Source organism: Danio aesculapii, chromosome 6, assembly GCF_903798145.1.
Source record: "Danio aesculapii chromosome 6, fDanAes4.1, whole genome shotgun sequence".
Taxonomy (NCBI): Eukaryota; Metazoa; Chordata; class Actinopteri; order Cypriniformes; family Danionidae; genus Danio; species Danio aesculapii.
In genome coordinates this window covers 20,279,258-20,298,888 of record NC_079440.1, presented here as the reverse complement: position 1 = coordinate 20,298,888, position 19,631 = coordinate 20,279,258, and the positions used below count along the sequence as shown (strand labels likewise).

Below are 19,631 nucleotides of genomic sequence, written 5' to 3'. Positions count from 1 at the left end.
GAAGGAATAGAAGGAAAAGAAGAATTTAGGAGAGATGTGATGTAAAACCTCAAGATGTAAAACCTAAGTAAACCAAATAATCAATTCAACCTTTACTGTTTCTCAGACAGGGTTATCTATCATATCACATGATTAGCAGAGCATACACCAGTTCAGCAATGGATCTGGAGATGTACTTGTGTTCCTTTAGTGATGTGGTGAAATCCCTCTGTGGAGCTGGATTCCCGCGTGAGTTCACTGATGGTTGGTTTGCCGTTGAAGTGATGTATCTGAGGCTGCTGATGAAGTAAAGTCCAGTAGTTCAAGTTGGAGAAGGTAAAACTGTTGTCGTGCTGACTGGTTTCATGACGCAACTTAACTTAACTAGATTCTTGACGGAAAGTAAAGAAAGAAGAGTGAACGGAAGATTGGGAGTTTTTGATTGGTTAAGATTGGTCTCATCCCATCTTAATGTCTAAGTCCGGCTGGACTGGACCTGGAGGAGAGTTCTCCTGGAAGCTGAGCATCTCAACTCCTCAACAGCTGCTGCTCGAATCTGCCTAGAATCTGCCTAGAGAGTTTTGGGGTGATGGGTTTTAACCACCAATGTTTCCAGCCCCTAATAGAGCTGGATCAATAAGGCATTGTCCGTTGATCTGCGTGACAGTCCCATGTTAGCATATGCAGCTTTGGCGTGACTCACTCACATGAGCCATGGTGCTTAGACATATAGTATTAAGCATACATGTATAGGAACATGATACATTTTACATATCTATAATTAAAAAAAAGGAAAGATAGGGAAAAGGTTTCACTTGTTCATCTCGCATAACATGCACATAATAGTATATTTGTGTTAAATCAAAGCATAATGGTTACACATGATTAATACATTGTTAATGTAGACAGGATTCAGGTGTCATACAAGAGCAATAAAATGACAATCATTAAAAGTTCACTATCATCATTTTGAGGATGATCTGATGAACTTTAATATCTAATTTATAAATTTCAGAGAGGATTTTGATACTCTGTTTTGGACCAAAGTCAGTCAATTCTCTGTCTAGCATGGGGGTTGAAAACCCCATTTTCTGAGGTCAAACACAAGCTCTTTGTTAAGAAAAGTGTTCTCGTGATCAGTTACCCGTTCGTCTTGAGTTAACTTGATCAGTATAGTAGGTCCGATGACACTTAACTGATGATGAACCAGTCATGAGGCCGATAGCCTCAAGGCAACTGCTTCCTGCTCTGTGCTGCAACAAATGTGGCCTGACCTTCTCATTTTGGTCAGAGACCAAAATGACTCTCGATCAAGGTGATTCTGATCACAGGTGTCGACTCAGTTATCAGTGTCTGCATCGTTAAGTCCCCACACCAGGATGCTTTGTTCTGTTTGACTAGTAAGTGAAAATTCACATTTTAGCAATATAGACTCTTGGTTGTCCCACTTAAATCACAGTAATGCATATCTGGCTAACCCCATAGAAATTGTGTCAAATTATTTGATCAAGAAGTAAATTTATGTAGCGCCCTCTGGATATTCCTGATTCAGAACTGCACCTGAACCATTGAGGCTGGCATCAACGTGGAGCACATATGGTTTTGTTGAATCCACAAGGGCTAATACTGGAGCATTAATAATCAAAATCCTCTGAACATGCTGGACTCCAGCACTTTCCAAACGGTTCAGCTTTCTTAAAGTATCTCCTTGTAAAGAATGAATCCTTTTTCCCTTTCACTGGTGGATAACCCTTGGTAGGATCTGTTAGTGACCTCACAATTGCAGCATAATTCTTGATAAAGTGTCTATAAAATCCACAAAAGGCTAAAAAAGAACTTTAAATAAAGGACTTTAGATCAGTTAGCCTCTTCCAGTGTGTGACAGCCTTCACCTTCTCTGGGTCCAGAGCTACCCTAGTGGCAGAGACGACATACCCCCATATATTTGACTTTCTCCCTACAGAACTGACATTTATTTATGGATACTTTTAATCCAAATTCCTCAAGATGGTCAAGCACTTTCAAAAGTATCTCCTCATGCTCCTCCAAAGTGCGACCAAACAATCAAATCCTTCAGATAAACAATGACATGCAGTAAATTCATATCTCCCACTGCCTTTTTCATAAGCCGCTGTAACGCTGTAGGCGCTCCAGTGATTCTTTGTCAACTGTAGACTCTTTTTTGCAACTGTAGTATTTGTAGGACACACTCCTCCTGTCTTAATGCACCAGACATTTTGTTTGAAATAATCATGTGCTTTTTAAGTTTATTCATATAACTGCTATTTTCATTTATAGCACTTCATTTTTGCACTGATATTGAATATCTCTTGTTTAAATACACTATGAACTGCAGCTACGCTAATTATTTTCTTTGTTCCCTATTTCTACCTGGGGATACTCGTCCTGAGGCCTCTAGAGATTGTGACCTGTAAAGAGATGATGGCAACCATAGAGGACTTCTAAGAGGTATTCAAGAGGTATTCGATTCCTGAAAGACCCCAGACAAGTCTCCGCACTGATCCTGTGGGCCAGCCTGAACACCCGGTGACCTACTCACACCTGCAGATTCTCCGTGATGGACGTTCAGTGTTCTCCACTCTCTGGCCCCTAGACTGCTGCTCTGCACAAGAAGTTTGGCCAGAGGAGAAATGCCCAACTGAGCCTGGTTTCTCTCTAGGTTTTTACCTTCACTTTTCGTCCATTGGTGAAGTTTTGTTCCTCGCCATGGCTTGCTTTGTTTGGGAATTGTGGAGTTGTGCATCTATGGATATGCTCCTCAGTGTTTGGACTTTCTGCAGTGAAAAACCACACTGAACTGAACTAAACTAAACTTCAACTCTGGACTGACACAGTTTCAATTTACTAGAACTTCTATGTTAAGCTGCTTTGACAATCTAGGTTGTAAAAGTGCTTTAGAATGAATTTAATTGAATGCACTTCAGTTATATTTTGACTATTTATTATATTATATTTTATGTTCTGAATATAGAGAACATTTTTTTACATGCTTTGGTATCCAAAAATGTATATATAAATTTTTGTATATGTGTACATTAAATGTATATGTGTACATTATATGTATATATGTTTTAATATACATTATATGTATATGTGTATGTATGTATATGTGTATGTATGTATATGTTTGTATATGTATATATGTTAGTTGCTTTGACATCGTGTACATCAGTAATAAAATATGTTCTTAATTTCAAGTATTGAAAGAAGGATAAAAGTTTATTTTGATGTCCTGAAAGATTATAAATTTCAACTTTTAGGGGAAAAAGTAGCCTCTATAATAAAGAGATGGAATTATAATTAATCTATAATAGAGTAAAGTACATCAACAAATAAAACATCATATAACAAAACTCAAACGAACAGCATAATACTGAAAATCCAGTGGAGAAACTAGAAAAAAGTGAGAAATGCAAACATAAATTTTACCAATATGTTTATTATTTTATAATATATATACACCAGAATTAAACAATCAATAATACATATAAGTTTTCCTCCTTGAATGTTTTTTTGTTATCATCAATGTGTTGAATGTAGAAGGCAGAATGCCATCAAATAACTTTAAAAACTATAAATCTCACGAGTGACACCACAACACATAACAATAATATAAAACATCAATTAATCTCAGTTTTATGGTTATTTTATTAAAGTGCATAAGGGCAGAAACAAGATTATTGTATTTTCTTTTCAAGCATGTACTTTAATGGCCATAATGAATCAGTATTTATGTTTTCATTTAAACAGTTATTGTGGATCATCATTTCTAGTTTCTATAAAACATACATCTTTTTTAATTAAAGCAGCTTTGGTTAAAAAATTACAAAGAAAACAACGGACTCTTCCAATGAAAATATTCTACAAAATTCAGAGTTTTAAGAAAAGGCAGAGGTACTATTTGCTACACATCAGTGTGGTGCACTACAAATAACATGATACCACCAAATGATGTATTTAACTCAGAAAAACTGCATTAGTACTGAAGGCTCTCAAAGACAAATAAAGTTAATCCTCTGTCCAAACACATTACGATCTCTGGTGCTAAAACCAGTCCAGCACAGTATCTTTAAGAACTACCTATTGAGCTCTCTCCTTCTCAGATATCACTAATGTGTATTTATAATCTCAACAGGGTGATGACGACATCTGATCATAGTCAGGACACTTGAGAAGGGCAGGGAAGTTTGAATTCATTTGGAGGGATGCTTCACTGGAGATGTCTGAAGGGCTGCGTCCACGAGTCCAGGCATCTGGATGCAGGAACTGACCAGAATAGTCAGAACAGTTGCTGAGACGTGGACGGTAGAAACCTGGGTGGGGCCTGTACATCTCCTCTGCAGTGTAGCGCTTCATAAACAAGTAGACAGACATTACACCTGCTGCCTGTTGGTGACAGAAAAACAACAACAAAGATTAAACAATAATAATATTGAATAACTAATGATATTAATAATACTGATGAATGAAGCTGATTTAATGCAACAAAGTATTTAGCATTATTTTGAGGTGCATGTGTGGATTTTTTGTTTCATTTACCTATAAAACTTTCATTGAAAACTGGTAACCCTTTGTTTAATGGGGTTTTCATAAGACTGTCATGAAACCTTTATTATCATGACATCATTAATAAATGAGATTTTATGTATGCTTATGACAACTATCACTGAGTGTCATTCACTCAGTTTTGTATTTTATATGCAAAACTGACAGTATCTGAGATGTCTTTATGACAGCTTGACATTACCAAGACAACATAACTTGTCTTAAATCTGTCATAAACATAATTGTGGCCATTAGGGGTGAAACAATACAGACTTCTCACGGTTCAGTTTGGTTTTCGCTGTTGGGTCATGGTTTCGGTACACTGTAAAACCCAAGAGTCAACTTTATCAAATGTAATGAGTGTAGTTAACTCAAAATTTACTGAAAGGTAATTCTACTCATTTGAAAAGAGTTTTGAACTCAGTGTTGAAGGTAATGAATTAATGAAATGCCTCATTACTTCAACTTAAATGGAATAAGCTCACAGTACTCATATAGATTCGTTTTTTAACTTAAATGGTTTGTTGCAATCGGTTTCCTCAAACGGTTCAAGTTGCCTTAACTTATTGGGTTTCACAGTACTCAGTTGGTTTGAGTTCTCTTCATTTATTGGGTTTTACTGTGCTCAAATTGCTTTGTTTACTCAAATAAATTAAGTTCACAGCACTCATTAGAATTAGTTTTGAACTTAGATGGTTTGTTGCAATCGGTTTACTCAAATGGTTTGAGTTACCTTAACTTTTTGGGTTTTACAGTGTATAGTTTAGTATATATTCTATATGTTCATACTATACAAAATAAATACTATATAGCAAAGTGTCTTGAGGTGGGCGTGACCAAGAGCCATTGGAACAGAGTGAAGCCGCGGTCACACTGCACTTTTTGCCCCAGAGGCTTCCATTCATATGCAACCAAATGCGGCAGACCGGAAGCGCAAGCTTGTGCGACAAGTGTTGCATGACACAGCATTGGTGAGAGTTCAAGCTTGGTGAACTCTGACCTGCAAAATCGCATCATGTGATTGTGTGAGACTAATAGAAGATCAAAACACAACCTTTCTGTACAGAAATTTTAAATATGGAGCAATTGTTCATTTTTTAAAGACTAATCAACTTGTTTAATCCCGCCCCTTTTCACAGCACCGTACCACAAAATTTCGCATGCTCAAAATCTAGTGTGACAGCGCCATGAGGCTGGTGACTGTCACCTGTGATGATAGAGGAAGATGAGAGAGGACCAGGTCTGGACCCTTTATTTTTGTTGTGCTTTTAGTTGGGAAACAGACAGTGTGAGAAGCTGCCGCCCTTTTATTTTGTTGATTTTCATTATTAAAATTATTTAAAGTTTGTCTGTTTCCCACCTCCTTCTTCCTCATGGCCAGAGAGCCATTGACTGTATTACACAAAGATAACTAAAATAAACAGTGTTTTTCATTTTTTTTCTATGTATCGAACAGTAGTTTTCAGTTGCATAAACTGAAAAATATAATGAAATATAACATTGCAAACTGTAAATAATCTTCACTGTTTTTATGTTAAGACGCAGCACAATGAGAACAGACAACAGTTTCTCAGATGTTTACGCTCTGAAGCATAACTGATTGAATACTCATCTTAACATAACATTCATTTAGCTGTTCAGATGAGGCACTACATTCGCCCCATGTGCGTTCATGTTCACATGCGACTCACGTAACTTTTATTTTGATGTGAAAACGTCTCCTAGTTTACTGCTCACTTATGGGACATTTGCTTATAGGGAGTTATGTTTCAATGCATGGACATGCATTCTAACATGCACAGAGCCAGTTCAGAGAGTAATTAAAGGAACAGGGAAATGCAAAATACTTTTTTTTAATTTTAATGCAATACCAAAAAAATGCAATACCCATTTGCATATTAAACTGTGGAGGTCATACCAAATGGTTTAATAATATAGCAAATATTACAACATCCCCAGTGGCCATTATAATTTTGTCATGATTGGTTGCTGAGGCAACAGCAACCAATCAGCTGCACCATGTAGTTGATTACGTAGGATTAGCCATATTCTATCATGACCCTATCGGCCTGTGTGCACATAGTTTCATGACAGAATTTTGTATTATGTATTTCTATTAATACAGATCAAACGGTGGACATCTTTATCCTCTCCAAAGCTTCTATATATAGCAAATGGGAACACAAAAGGAGAGGTCAAGCCATCTGCTTCCCAAATATCCATCTGCCAGTGTACTATGGTGCACAGGTCCTAAATGACAAGCGGCTTCCTAATCAAGTCACTTTAATCAAGTCACCTAGTTGACTCACGAGAATAAAGGAATTTAAATGCATACTTTACGTACAGTATGTAAATAAATATTTTGTGGACATCTCCATGAACTAATTTGTCGATTGCAAACCTAAATTTGGGCAGGTCCACACATGAGGAACTAACTAGAAAAGCAGAATAAGTGCATGCATCTTGAAGTGCAGCAAGCCTGACATCAAGCCAGCTCCTGTTATTACCAAATACATGGCAAGAGACTGTCACCATTCTGAGAGTGTAGATTCTAGTCACACATTCACAGCACCACAGATGCCTGTTAAAAAGCCACTGTTTGCTAATGCCCAGATTGTGATTTTAAAATTTTGATGTTAACTTTCAAAGCCATCTACAATCTCGCCCCTCAATATTTGTCTGCCCTCATCCACATTGCTGCTCTTGCTCGCACCCTGAGATCTTCTTCCTCCCTCTACTTGTCGGTTCCATCTGCTCATCTATCGTCCATGGGCAATAGGGCATTCATTTGCTCAGCTCCCCAGCTTTGGAACTTACTACCACCCGCCATCAGAAACATTGACTCCCTCACATTATTCAAATCAAAACTCAAACCCACCTATTTAAGATGGCTTTTAATACTTAATTGTACCTGCACTATTGTTGTGTATATTTTTTGTATTATTTTTCTTGTTGTTTTATTTCACTTGTTTTATTGTCCGGAGTTCTTAAGTTGCCAGACGCCTTTAAATAAAATGTATTATTTTTATTAACACTGATTTGCAATACTGGTTCTGCCTCCTCTGAGAGGAGTGCTTGCAGGATCACTACTTGATCTTGAAAAAGTTTGGTGTGATCATTGGGCACATACATGGGCTTAAGACAATGTGGAAGGAAAATGGTCCAAATTCAAAGTGTTCTGACCACAAAGGGTTCTGACTGCAAATCCAATGTTGCATGCTTGTTGCACACAGCATTGCACCCAACCTGTTCCGGAGGCATCTGTCATTACAATAATATATCTGGACACTTGGTCTAAGGGCACTCCTGCCAATAGAAAGGGAATGAATGTACAGTGACACAAGGGAGTGTTGGTCAGTCAGTGTGAGCCATGGTGACCATCTTGGGTCTCAACTGTGCAGCTAGTGCTAAAGCAGTCTATGAAGCAATCCGAGTGGTTTGTCCTTGGCTGCAGCCATCTGCCCCTAGAGCATCTGAAAATGTTTAATTGGAACTGCTGTTTTCCATCTGCTTCAAGTGTTGTCACGTTGAGGGTTTAGAGATGCTCACATGCAGTACCTTTGCCTTAACAAGTGTTTGTTGAGTTACTTTTGGCTTTTTTAAGGGCTGGCCATTTTGGGTTGACCTTTTGCATCAAGGTATTTTTTTGTCCACATAACTGTTACTCACTTGATATTTTACTTTTTTAAACCAGTAGTCAGACATAACATCATCAGTCTGTACCAATAAACGTGACACATTAAATCAAGTCACATGGCACATTTGGCTCTGTTTTAACGGTCAAAAAGTCTAAAGCGCATGGTGCAAAAGCATTAAGTGCATTTCTGAATCCGCTTTTGCTATTTTAAGGACAGAAACATAGGATTTGTGTTTTGAGAATAACGTGCATTAAACCAATCAGAGTCTCATCTCACATTGCCTTTTAGAGTCAGTTGCGTAGCGCCATGGTGCATTTGGTATTTATATTGCGGACTTTGTAAGTGGAAAAACTGAACACTTACTAGCAAGAAAACAGTTAAACTGACCATCTGCAGCGCAAGGATAAAGAATGAGCCTCCTCCATTCGGCCTCTTTACTTTCTCTTTACTTTTACTCTTTACACTCCACTGAAGACATCCATTAGCCTACATATTTAATTTTGTTTGTTAAGCGCAAAGATTTCTTTCAAAACTATTTCTAAATTGAGTTCTAATTTCCAGAAAACAAATAAAGGAACAATAATAACAAAGTGTGGTCAACTAAGTGTGTGAGTTATCCAAACACACGTCCTATATTTATGCCACATGGTGATGCATATGTCTCCAGTACCTGACAGAGGGACAAATCTAAACTAGTTTTTTATTAAAACAAATATAAATATGCATATGATAAATAATACTGCTAATAATAACAACATTATACAAATGCAAATTGTCATGAAAAAACTGAGAAAAGCCCCCTGACATCTAAGTACTTTAGGCATAGAGGTAGGGATTTTTATATTTATGTAGTAAATAATCATTTTTGTAACATCCTAATAATCCTTTATTTTTTTCACATACAAAGATGTTTGTGTATTGCTCTACATCCTGTGTGTATTAATCAATGTGTAAGCATTTCTACCTGCACAGTCGCATAAATAACATGCTCTGCGCTGGACTTTAGACCAGCTTTTACTTGGTCAACAGTGCAGTCTATTTCAGTTTCTCAGAATAGCAACGTTCCAACAATGCGCCTTAACACATTTCCCTTATAGACTGGCATACCCATGAGTCTACAAATTGGCATAAATGGATTTGCTATTTAAACAACGTTGTAAAAAACGTGAAAATCAGGGTTGCACTGGTCTAAAAATAGCAACAAACCGTGATGAACACATCTTGTGCCTTATGGCGCCAGGTGTATGATAGGGCCCATTGTCAGTCAAGTTATTTAAATCCCATTATTTTGTATGGTCTACAGAATAGTATTTAAATGGATGGCAATTAAATCAATTTTTTTTTATTATAAGCTTGCCCCTAGTCTAAAACTTCCAGTGCTCTACATTCAGTCCTTGGACTGTCTCCCCCTTTTCACGTTGCCCTTGTGCAGATTGGAGATGGTCATGTGAATTAATCCCTCTTTCTGTCATTGTATGATTTTCTCATTTTGTGTTTCAGTCCTTTGTTACAGATCCTGACAATTTGGGAGTATTTTTAAAATGCATAAGTGGGATTTAGAGATGTTAGCGAGACCCAGTGTCAGTATACACAAATATGCAAAGATAAGTGAAAGCGTTACCTCAGTAAGCAGGAAGGAGACTGCAGCAAAAGCAAAAGACCATCCATATTTATAACTGAAATAAGCTTCATTGGTTTTGGTTCTGTTAAGCATCTCATCATTAATGCTGGATATATACAAAACCAGACCAACCACGAGGGACAGACCTGTATCAAAAATAAAATGAAATTTACCAAAGAAAACAAAAAAGAGAGAGAGTTAAAGTGGCACATACATACATTCACAGAATGTTTTAATTAGCATTTACGTATTATAGTACATTAATTAATTACAGTACAATTCTTGTACTCTGAAAGATATCATAAAGTAGGGGTAGCTGCACTCAGTCCTTGAGGGCCAGTGTCCTGCAGAGTTTAGTTCCAACCTCAATTAGACACACCTGAAGAAGCTATTCAATCTCTTTCTATTATAACTATTCAGGACACTGGACCTCCAGGACCGAGTTTGGGCAACCCTGTTATATAACCAATTCATTCTTACTGGTTGTATATACTGAAAGAAGTGAGCTCTTTAACTTACACAATTTACTGCTTTAAACCAACACCCACCTGACAGGATAAAGAAGATTCCAGAGATGAAAGCCAGAATAGTACGTTGAGGGCGAATATGTCCAATATTACTCAGCACAAATCCAATGAACATAAAGAATAGACTGACCAATGGGAAAGGAGTAGCAGAACGGATCATTTCTAAAAACAAATCCAAACAAATCATTTCTTTTAATGGATTCCTGATAATTCAACAACCTCTTCAAAATGTGTAACCTCACATGATAACAAAATTAAAAACTTCTGGTTTACCATGGTTTTGTTTTCTCCTACAGCATTCACTTGAATGATCTTTTTTGGAGAGACGCAAAAGAGTAGGTAGTCTAATAATTTAATTTGATGGGATTATATTTTATATAGTCAGCCTATTATTAATGCAAAACAGACTTAGTCAGTTGATCAGGAGACTGCTGTTGAGCTTATTACACAGTTCATGAAATTAATAAATATCTGGGAATATTTGTTTAAGTTTTCAGTGCACCTTATTATTACTACTTTATGGCCTCCACTCAAAACAGTGTACATTTAAAACAATTACAAAGCTATTGGCTAGCAACAAGAAAAAATGCTTGAACGGTGCTGTATAACAACAAATTAATAAAAAGATGTAAGAAGGTGCCAGTTATGTTTGGTTTGAGGAAAAATAAGCATGCCTCTTGACAAAATGATAACGACAGCATTTATATATTTGTATACATACGCTCCTATTTCTTCATTGGATATATATAGTTTATGGATGTTATACAGGTCAATGAAAGCAAGAAATTGGCTGTTAGGATTAATAGTGAATATTAATGTTAGATTTTATACATGAAGAGGCTAATTAAGTAATAAACAGTGCCTTCTCTACACAGGAATGTGTAATATCTTTTATCTAAATTAAAAAAAAAAACTTTAAGCCATGCTGATAAAATGCAAGCTTTACTTTTAACAGGACTATGTACAAATATGGTGAGCTAATCATAAGAGCTCAGCAACTATAGTGAGCTAATCATTTTTCACTGGACCTAATGAAAAAAATCACTAGGTCCAATGCCCAGAGATGCTCATGAAGCATTAACACCCAGAGGGGATGAACCTCATGTGGCCGACACTTTATACATCAATTGCTATTCCTTCCCCCCTCTACACTGGCCACAAACAAAACAGTATCCCGAGGACAAAAAAAAAAAAAGCTGATGACATGTAATGCAGACAGACTTTTATTTGCACAGCCACTCTTTGCTACGTCACAGGACTGCTGTCTGCCACTAGAATTAGGTTTGTTATTATGCATGCTCCAGACACTGGTCAGCTGGGACATGGCAAAACCCTGATGGAGTGTCGACATTCCTATTAAAGAGATTTTCCTTTTTTGTATCTACATTGAAAAAAAGTGTTTGCTAAATTAGTTTTACTTTATTACCCAGAAATATTAAACATTTCTGAATCAATTTCTCAATTTAAACTGCTCTCTTTTATTATTAATTTAGTGCACTATACTTTTCTGTATTTTATGTAGTTGCGCTCAGTTTGGTTCTTGTGCCCCCATTTTAAAAGATCCAGAAATTAATTTTCATGTAAAATAAGTATGACTGAGTAGACAATTGCAGATTTTTTTCAACACAGTTCTAAACACAATAGTTTTAATAACTCATGTCTAATAACTGATTTATTTTATCTTTGTCACAATGATAGTAAATAATATTTTACTAGATATTTTTCAAGACACTTCTGTACAGCTTAAAGTGACATTTAAAGGCTTAACTAGGTTAATTAAGTTAACTAGGCAGGTTATGGTAATTAGGCAAGTTATTGTATAACTATGGTTTGTTCTGTAGACTATCGAAAAAATATATAGCTTAAAAGGGCTAAAAATTTTGTCCTTAAAATGGTTTTAAAAAATTTAAAATTTTTATTCTAACTGAAATAAAACAAATAAGACTTTCTCCAGAAAACAAAATATTATGAGAAATACTGTGAAAATATCCTTGCTCTGTTAAACATCATTTGAGAAATATTTAAAAAAGAAAAAAAAAATGAAGGGGGGCTAATAATTCTGACTTCAACTGTATGTATGCAACTGGATAATGATTCCTGGTACTCTGACAAACTCAATTGTTTAGAGGCACACATAGGCAAATCAAGCCAAACGACTAATGGTCACATTTTTATGTTGCATGTTTTACATTTAAATATTTTTTATCATACTGAGACAGAATTAACTGAGTCAGCCTAAATCCTGAACTGTTTAAACAAACTACCTGCAAATTACAGTACTCAAAAAATGTTTTAAGTAGTTAATAATTAAATTATTTCTATTTAATTAATTGACAACATTTTTGGAGTACTGTAATTTTTGAAGTTGTTCATTAATTTAGACAATTATTTAAACTAATTAAATTTTTGCAATATTACCCATTAAACACTTGTGTAGTTTCAAGGCTATCTTTTTGTTATTTTTTATTTTATAATTTTTTTTAGGGGTTTTCACCTTTATTGGACAGTACAGTAGAGATAATTGACAGGAAAGTGTGGGGAGAAGAGAGAGGGGAAGGATCGGCATAGGACCTCGAAGCGAGAATTGAACTCGGGTCGCCGTGAACAATGGAGTGCATGTGTCGGTGCACTTTTCACTACGCCATTGGCACCGACAAGGCTGTCTGTTTCTGAGGTTACATGACATTGCAAACCAAACAGATCAATATATCAGATTTAAGTAGAGAACATAAACTGTGAAAACCTTAAAGCATGTTTAAACCAATGACTGTATAAAATATGGACGACGCGACAGTGCCTTTTCCCATTGAACGCTTTGAAGGCAAAACGCCTCATGACGGGCAATAACTGTCACAAAAGACTGCTAAAATTGGAACCTGGGCATGCGCAGATGGACTGCCTGATGAAACCAGAGGCAGAGCTACGGAATCAAGCTTCCAACCAAACGCTTGTATGTCAAATCAACCACGCCCCCCAAACTTCTCACTTGACCGCCCATATCTGCACTAAAACAAAGGCTCGCTAATATGAATAACAGCACTTACATTTAAAAAGACGTAATAATATACGATTTAAAATCTGTGTGATGTAAGCTTATATTATTTAATAAAAGCAAAGTTCTACTGTAGAAATAAATGTCAGAGTCAGAGAATAGATGTCAGAGACTTCATGTAAATCAAGTTCAAACAACGTTACAGGAGATGTGGAGATAGGCTAACATTAGTTTTGTCTTCCTAATTATTATTTCAGACCCATAAAGAGAATTACTGCTTGATAGTGATCACCTGTATTTTCCCAGTCATGGCTAGGTTAGGCATGTATAAGCAAACTAATAATAAAGCCCGATAAAGCCCTGGCCTTACCAAATAAACAGTGTTCCACCAGAATATGTATGTCAGAAAGAATAATTTACTGTTGAACAGTTCATTTTATTATGGTAAAATAACACAGAAATGGAATAATGACACTTCAATCTACTCCCGAAGCTCTAAAGGTCAGCTTAGAGAAACTGTCAATTACAACTGTCAATCACGATGACACGCCCAGCATTAAATTACTGGCTAAAAACAAATTGTTTACAAAAATGAAGATCTGCACCTATATCAGCATGATAACCAGTGCCTTAATTGACAAAACCATCTTTCGGGACATTTTATTGCAAGTGTTTTAAATTGTTTTATTTGGGCTCAAGTCTCCTTCATTAACACGGAGGAGGCGGGCTTTATGATTTGTAATGCAGCCAGCCCCCAGGGGGCGATCTAACAGCCGGGACCTTCACTCAAAAGCAGGCGTGTGGCACACTTGGGTTTAAACTATATTTATAGCAGTAGGTCATAGTGCTATGCATTTACTGCAGAAGGAATAATTACATTCCTGTAGTAAAAGGAACTAAACATTCACAAAAAAGATGGAAACTCTCACTCACTCAGAACGCTGGCTGTAGACTCTGATGTCATTTGAACATTCATGGGCATCACATATTCTATAGTGAAGCAGCGTCCCTTTTCATCTCCTTAAAAGAAATCAAATAAAGAATCCAGTGAAGACAGCAAGAAAATTATATTATCACACTCATGCTGACATTATACAATTTTTACTACATTTTTACTACAACAAAAAACTATCAATATCAATAGGACTAATAGAATTCTTTAATTACAGTCAGTATGTCTGCTGAATCGAGTGGTGTAAAGGTTTGTAGGTCAAAGATTTTGCTTCGTAACATTTTTAGAAACAAGGTCACTCAATAACCATTTAGACCTGTATGGATGTGTCCTGAGTGCAAAATGCTGTTATATAATCCATTAAGAACAGAAATTGTTTGTTTGTAAGATCTAAAACAAAAACGCCAAGAAGAATATTTACTGTTTCTGCAATAACAATACACTACTGTTTAAAGGTTTGGGCTAGGTCAATTTTTTCAATATTTTTGAAATAATTATTTATAGTTATATATTTTATTTATTATTTTATGCTCCCAAGACTGCATTTAATAAAGACAAAATAATAACTGAATTAAATAATTAATGTTTTCTTGTATATTTTAATATAATAATGCATTAATGGCATTGCAATGCTGTTTAATTAAAAGTTTATGTTTGATTGTGTGCCTTTCTATTAGAAAAAGAGTAAAAAGGACGATACCTGATTTACCAGTTGGTAATACTGTCCCCGAAGCTGGTGACTCTAAAGAAAAAAGGAACTGTAATCACTTATTGTTTTATATATCTCCATGGTCTCATTACTGACGTGTTCAGCATGCTATTTGTGATGTAAGGTCAAAGTAGGGGGCAGTAGAAAGAGGTAAAGGATCTGCAATGGAAGCAGCATGTTATAACTGGCCACAAAATATGATTTATGATTTTGACCAAAGACCATAAGTAAACAATAGTCAAGATATATAAGTATAATTCCATTATCTCCTGTAAGGTTTACAAAGCATGATTTACAGCAAATTGAATGTACAATGTTCATATACTGTATATGTTCAAATATGTTTTTATAGCACTATACAGTATGTACTAATGGGTATAAAACTATGAGGAAAAAAAGACCATTTGATAAATGCTTCTGTGTGTTTCAGTGTTAATATTTGTCTGACAACATTTCTGCCAAATTCAAATAGATTCAAATAGAGAAGAAACGTTAGTATTCTTTATTGTTAATTGTACATACATATACATACATACATACATATATACACACACATTTATTATTTTTTTTTATATTTACAAAAAGATGTTTAATAGAGCAAGAAACTTTTCACAGTATGTCTGATGATGTTTTTTTCCTCTGGAGAAAGTTTTATTTGTTTTATTTTGAATAGAATAAAAACATAAAAAAAAACATTTTAAGGTCAAAATTATTAGCCCTTTAAGCTATATATTTTTAGATATTCTACAGAACAAACCATCATTATACAATAACTTGCCTAATTACCCTAATCTGCCTAGTTAACCTAATTAACCTAGTTAAGGCTTTAAATGTCACTTTAAGCTGTATAGAAGTGTCTTGAAAAATATGTAGTCAAATAATATTTACTGTCATCATGGCAAAGATAAAATAAATCAGTTATTAGAAATGAGTTATTAAAACTATTGTGTTTAGAAATGTGTTCAAAAAAAATCTTCTCTCCGTTAAACAGAAATTAGGGAAAAAAACAGGGGGGCTAATAATTCTGACTTCAGCTATATTTTATATATATATATATATATATATATATATATATATATATATATATATATATATATATATATATATATATATATATATATATATATATATATATATATATATATATATATATTACTTAAACACATAACAACCATAAATTCAGAGAATTTGAGAATGTTCAATTTTCAGTGTTCAATCAAACAGAGGTCTATGACAATCTGAGCTTTGTGTAAAAACAAACATAGTTTTTTCTATGTTAAATCTGATTGTATTATCGCTGATTATGGATAATAGACCAGCTGCGATTAATCATATGACATGTCTCTCTTGAAATTAGTTTATAAAACTTCACTATGACTGAAGAAGAGACTTTTTAAGTTGAAATAAAATAGTAAGGAGTTTCAAAAAAAAAATTTTCAGCAACGCTTTACAATATGGGATGCAATTATTGCTAGTTATTGCATTAACTAACATAAACAAACAATTAACATTATTAAAGATTTTACTCATGTCTGTTAACATTCATTTATTTTGCTTCAGCTTAGTCTCTATTTCAGGAGGTGCACCACAGCAGAATGAACCGCCAACTATTTCAGCATATGTTTTACGCAGCAGATGCCCTTCCAGCCGCAATCCAGTATTGAGAAACACCCTTAAACACACGTTCACACACACACTCATGCACTACAGCCAATTTAGTTTTTTCAATTCACCTATACGGCATGGCTTTGAATTGTGAGGGAAACCAGAGCACCCAGAGGAAACCCACGATAACAAGCAAACTTCACACAGAAATGCAAAGCAGTGACCTTCTTGCTGTGAGGTGACATTGCTAACCACTGAGCAACTGTGCTGCCGTCTGTTAACATTAGTTTATTAATCAAAGTTTATAAATTAGTTAATAATCCATTAACTAATGTTAACAAGCACAGCATTTGATTTTAAAAATGCATACATAAATCTTACATTTACTAACAAACTAAATATATTAACAAACTACAGTAAGTGTGCCATATTATAAAGTGTGGATGTTTTTTTATATTCACTCAGGTAAAAGCACAAGCATTCAGAAACTGTAACTGAGTAAAACACAAATGACAAAAAAATAATACTGTAACTAATCAAAAATGATTTTTTGTTTTATATTAGTGTATTAAACTCATGTGTACTGAACTGAACTGAATCATGAGTGAACTAACTAGAACAAAGCATTCTGTGGAACTGAATAGGTCTAAAAAATTTTCAAGTATTGCCTGTTTTCACATTAAAGCTTCTTTGAAACAAATTGCATTGTATAAAATACTATATGGACTGACTTGACAAATTAGGAAGTTTCTTCACAGCCTTTTACTCCTACAGCATTTTACTTTTTCCACCAACAATATACGTTGAACGTACTCCAGAAGTATAATATATATAAAGGCACAATAAACAATAAGGCATCCTTTAATCCATGTACTCAAATTTCAAAATAAAAGTCAATTACCTTACAAATCTTTTACAAAAATTACATAAACCCATTTATAAAAAGACTAGTAGTGTCATATTATTGTTATAAGTTTTACTTTATGTTATATTATCATCATGAACCCTAATATGTGGCAGTCTCACAGAGGAAATGCATATGTTCTCACACACCATCACTCACCTGAAAGAAAACAGACTCTCCATAGCCCTGAATGGAGAGACATACGGATTTCAGTGCTCTGGTTGAGAGGCAGGATGACCCCTTCTTCCAGGTAAAGCCAGTAGTCAGTACTGACGGCAATACCCAGCAGCCCCAGACTACACACAGCAAACACACTGCTGAGTAGTGTCAACACTTTCCTGCCACACAAACCCATTTCACATCAGCAGAGGGTGTGAGCTGCAGGAAAACAGAATCTGTAGTGAGAAAGAGATAAAGAGAGAGGACGAGAAAATAAGTTAGCTTAAATAACTTAATTAACAAAGGATTAGTTCATTTACAGAATGTACAAACTCTCTTCTCATGTGAGATGTTCATTTCTTTTTCATCAGTCAAAAATAAATGAAGGGGCTCTATTTTAACAATCAAGGAACATGGTCTAAAGCGCACAGCACAGCTCACTTAGGACGTGTCCGAATCCCCTTGCTCTTTTAATTAGTTATGGGTGTGTTTTGGGCATAACGTGCATCAAACTATCATCTCCCATTCCTTTTAAGAGTTGCGTTGCACCATGGCGTATTTGCTATTTACATGACATATTGTTAGGGAAGCAGACGGACAAGTTAGGTGAGTATATGATGAAAGATGTTTATTACAGCAACGGAGCACACAAGTATAACAATGGGGATGTGAATGTAGTTTGGTTGAGCTGATATTCCTTCTTCGGAGCAGGATGGATGACAGACACTGAGGGAGACCGAATGCACACACCAGAGGGCTTGCGGGGAAGACAGACTGAAGACACACTCAATACAGACAGGACACCGGGAACACTGGACAGACTGGAACGAAACAGAGCAGGTAAGTTCAAGAGATTAGATCAATGTGATAGTGACTACCAGGAGGTACTCGCTATGAGTCCGCTTCATGGGAACGAGACCGGACCCTGACTGAAGTGAGGTGTGTGCTTATATAGTGAATAGGAGTGATTGGGTGCAGCTGTGCGTGGTTAATACTCAGGTGACGGTGATCGTTGCGTGATGCTGGTGGAAGAGCCTGGCCAATCCGTGACATTACCCCCCTCCCCAGGGCCCACTCCTGAGGGCCTAGACCGCCGACGCCGTGGTGGTCTACCTCGTCCACGAGGTGCTGGGAACTCGGGGTGATTGGAGTGGAACTCCTCCATAAGTGCGGGATCTAATATATCGGATCTGGGGACCCAAGATCTCTCTTCTGGACCATATCCCTCCCAGTCTACGAGGTATTCCAGATGACCACCACGACGTCGGGACCGTAGAATGTCCTTGACCTTATATATGGACCCTTCTTCTGACATCAGTGGAAGAGGGGGTTCCTCTTCATGGCCAGGCTCTGTGGAGGGAATCAGAGGGTCGTGAAAGGGTTTGAGGAGTGATACGTGGAATATGGGGTGGATTCTGTATTGTGGTGGTAGCTGTAACTTATAGGTGACTGGGTTGACCTGTTCCAGGATGGTGAAGGGACCAACAAATCTGGGACTAAGTTTTCGGGAGGGCAGTCGCAAGTGGATGTCTCTGGTGGAGAGCCAAACTTTTTGCCCCGGAGCATAGGTAGGTCCAGGAGTCCTCTTCTTGTCTGACACCTCCTTGGCTCGGCGAACTGCCCTCTGGAGATGGTGATGAGCATCGTCCCAGACCCTCTCGCTCTCCCGGAACCAGTAATCCACTGCGGGGACATCAGAAGGTTCGCCATCCCAGGGAAAGAGTGGAGGTTGGAAGCCCAGAATACACTGGAATGGCGCAAGTCCGGTGGTAGGTTGCCGCAGGGAATTCTGGGCGTATTCCGCCCAGCCCAGAAACTGGCTCCAGGAGTTCTGATGACCGTGACAGAAGGTCCTGAGGAACTGCCCCACTTCTTGAATCTTCCTCTCAGTCTGGCCGTTGGTCTGTGGGTGATAGCCAGACGAGAGGCTGACGGTCACACCTAGGAGTCTAAAAAAAGCTTTCCATAGTCTGGAGATG

The 19,631-nt window shown here is 36.5% G+C and overlaps 1 protein-coding gene across 1 annotated transcript in view; it reads right to left on the bottom strand.

Moving 5' to 3' along the window:
- Positions 1–3,753: 3,753 nt before the first annotated feature.
- The window catches only part of cacng5a (calcium channel, voltage-dependent, gamma subunit 5a), a 45,128-nt gene continuing 29,250 nt past the window's right edge, over positions 3,754–19,631 (bottom strand). Inside the window, exons 2-7 of the mRNA XM_056459020.1 lie at positions 17,653–17,888; positions 14,976–15,017; positions 14,257–14,343; positions 10,353–10,493; positions 9,805–9,950; positions 3,754–4,386 (exon numbers count right to left, since the gene is read on the bottom strand). Of these exons, the coding sequence (XP_056314995.1) occupies positions 4,129–4,386; positions 9,805–9,950; positions 10,353–10,493; positions 14,257–14,343; positions 14,976–15,017; positions 17,653–17,848 (870 nt within the window). The 5' untranslated portion in view covers positions 17,849–17,888 and the 3' untranslated portion in view covers positions 3,754–4,128. The remainder of the gene's footprint in view (positions 4,387–9,804; positions 9,951–10,352; positions 10,494–14,256; positions 14,344–14,975; positions 15,018–17,652; positions 17,889–19,631) is intronic.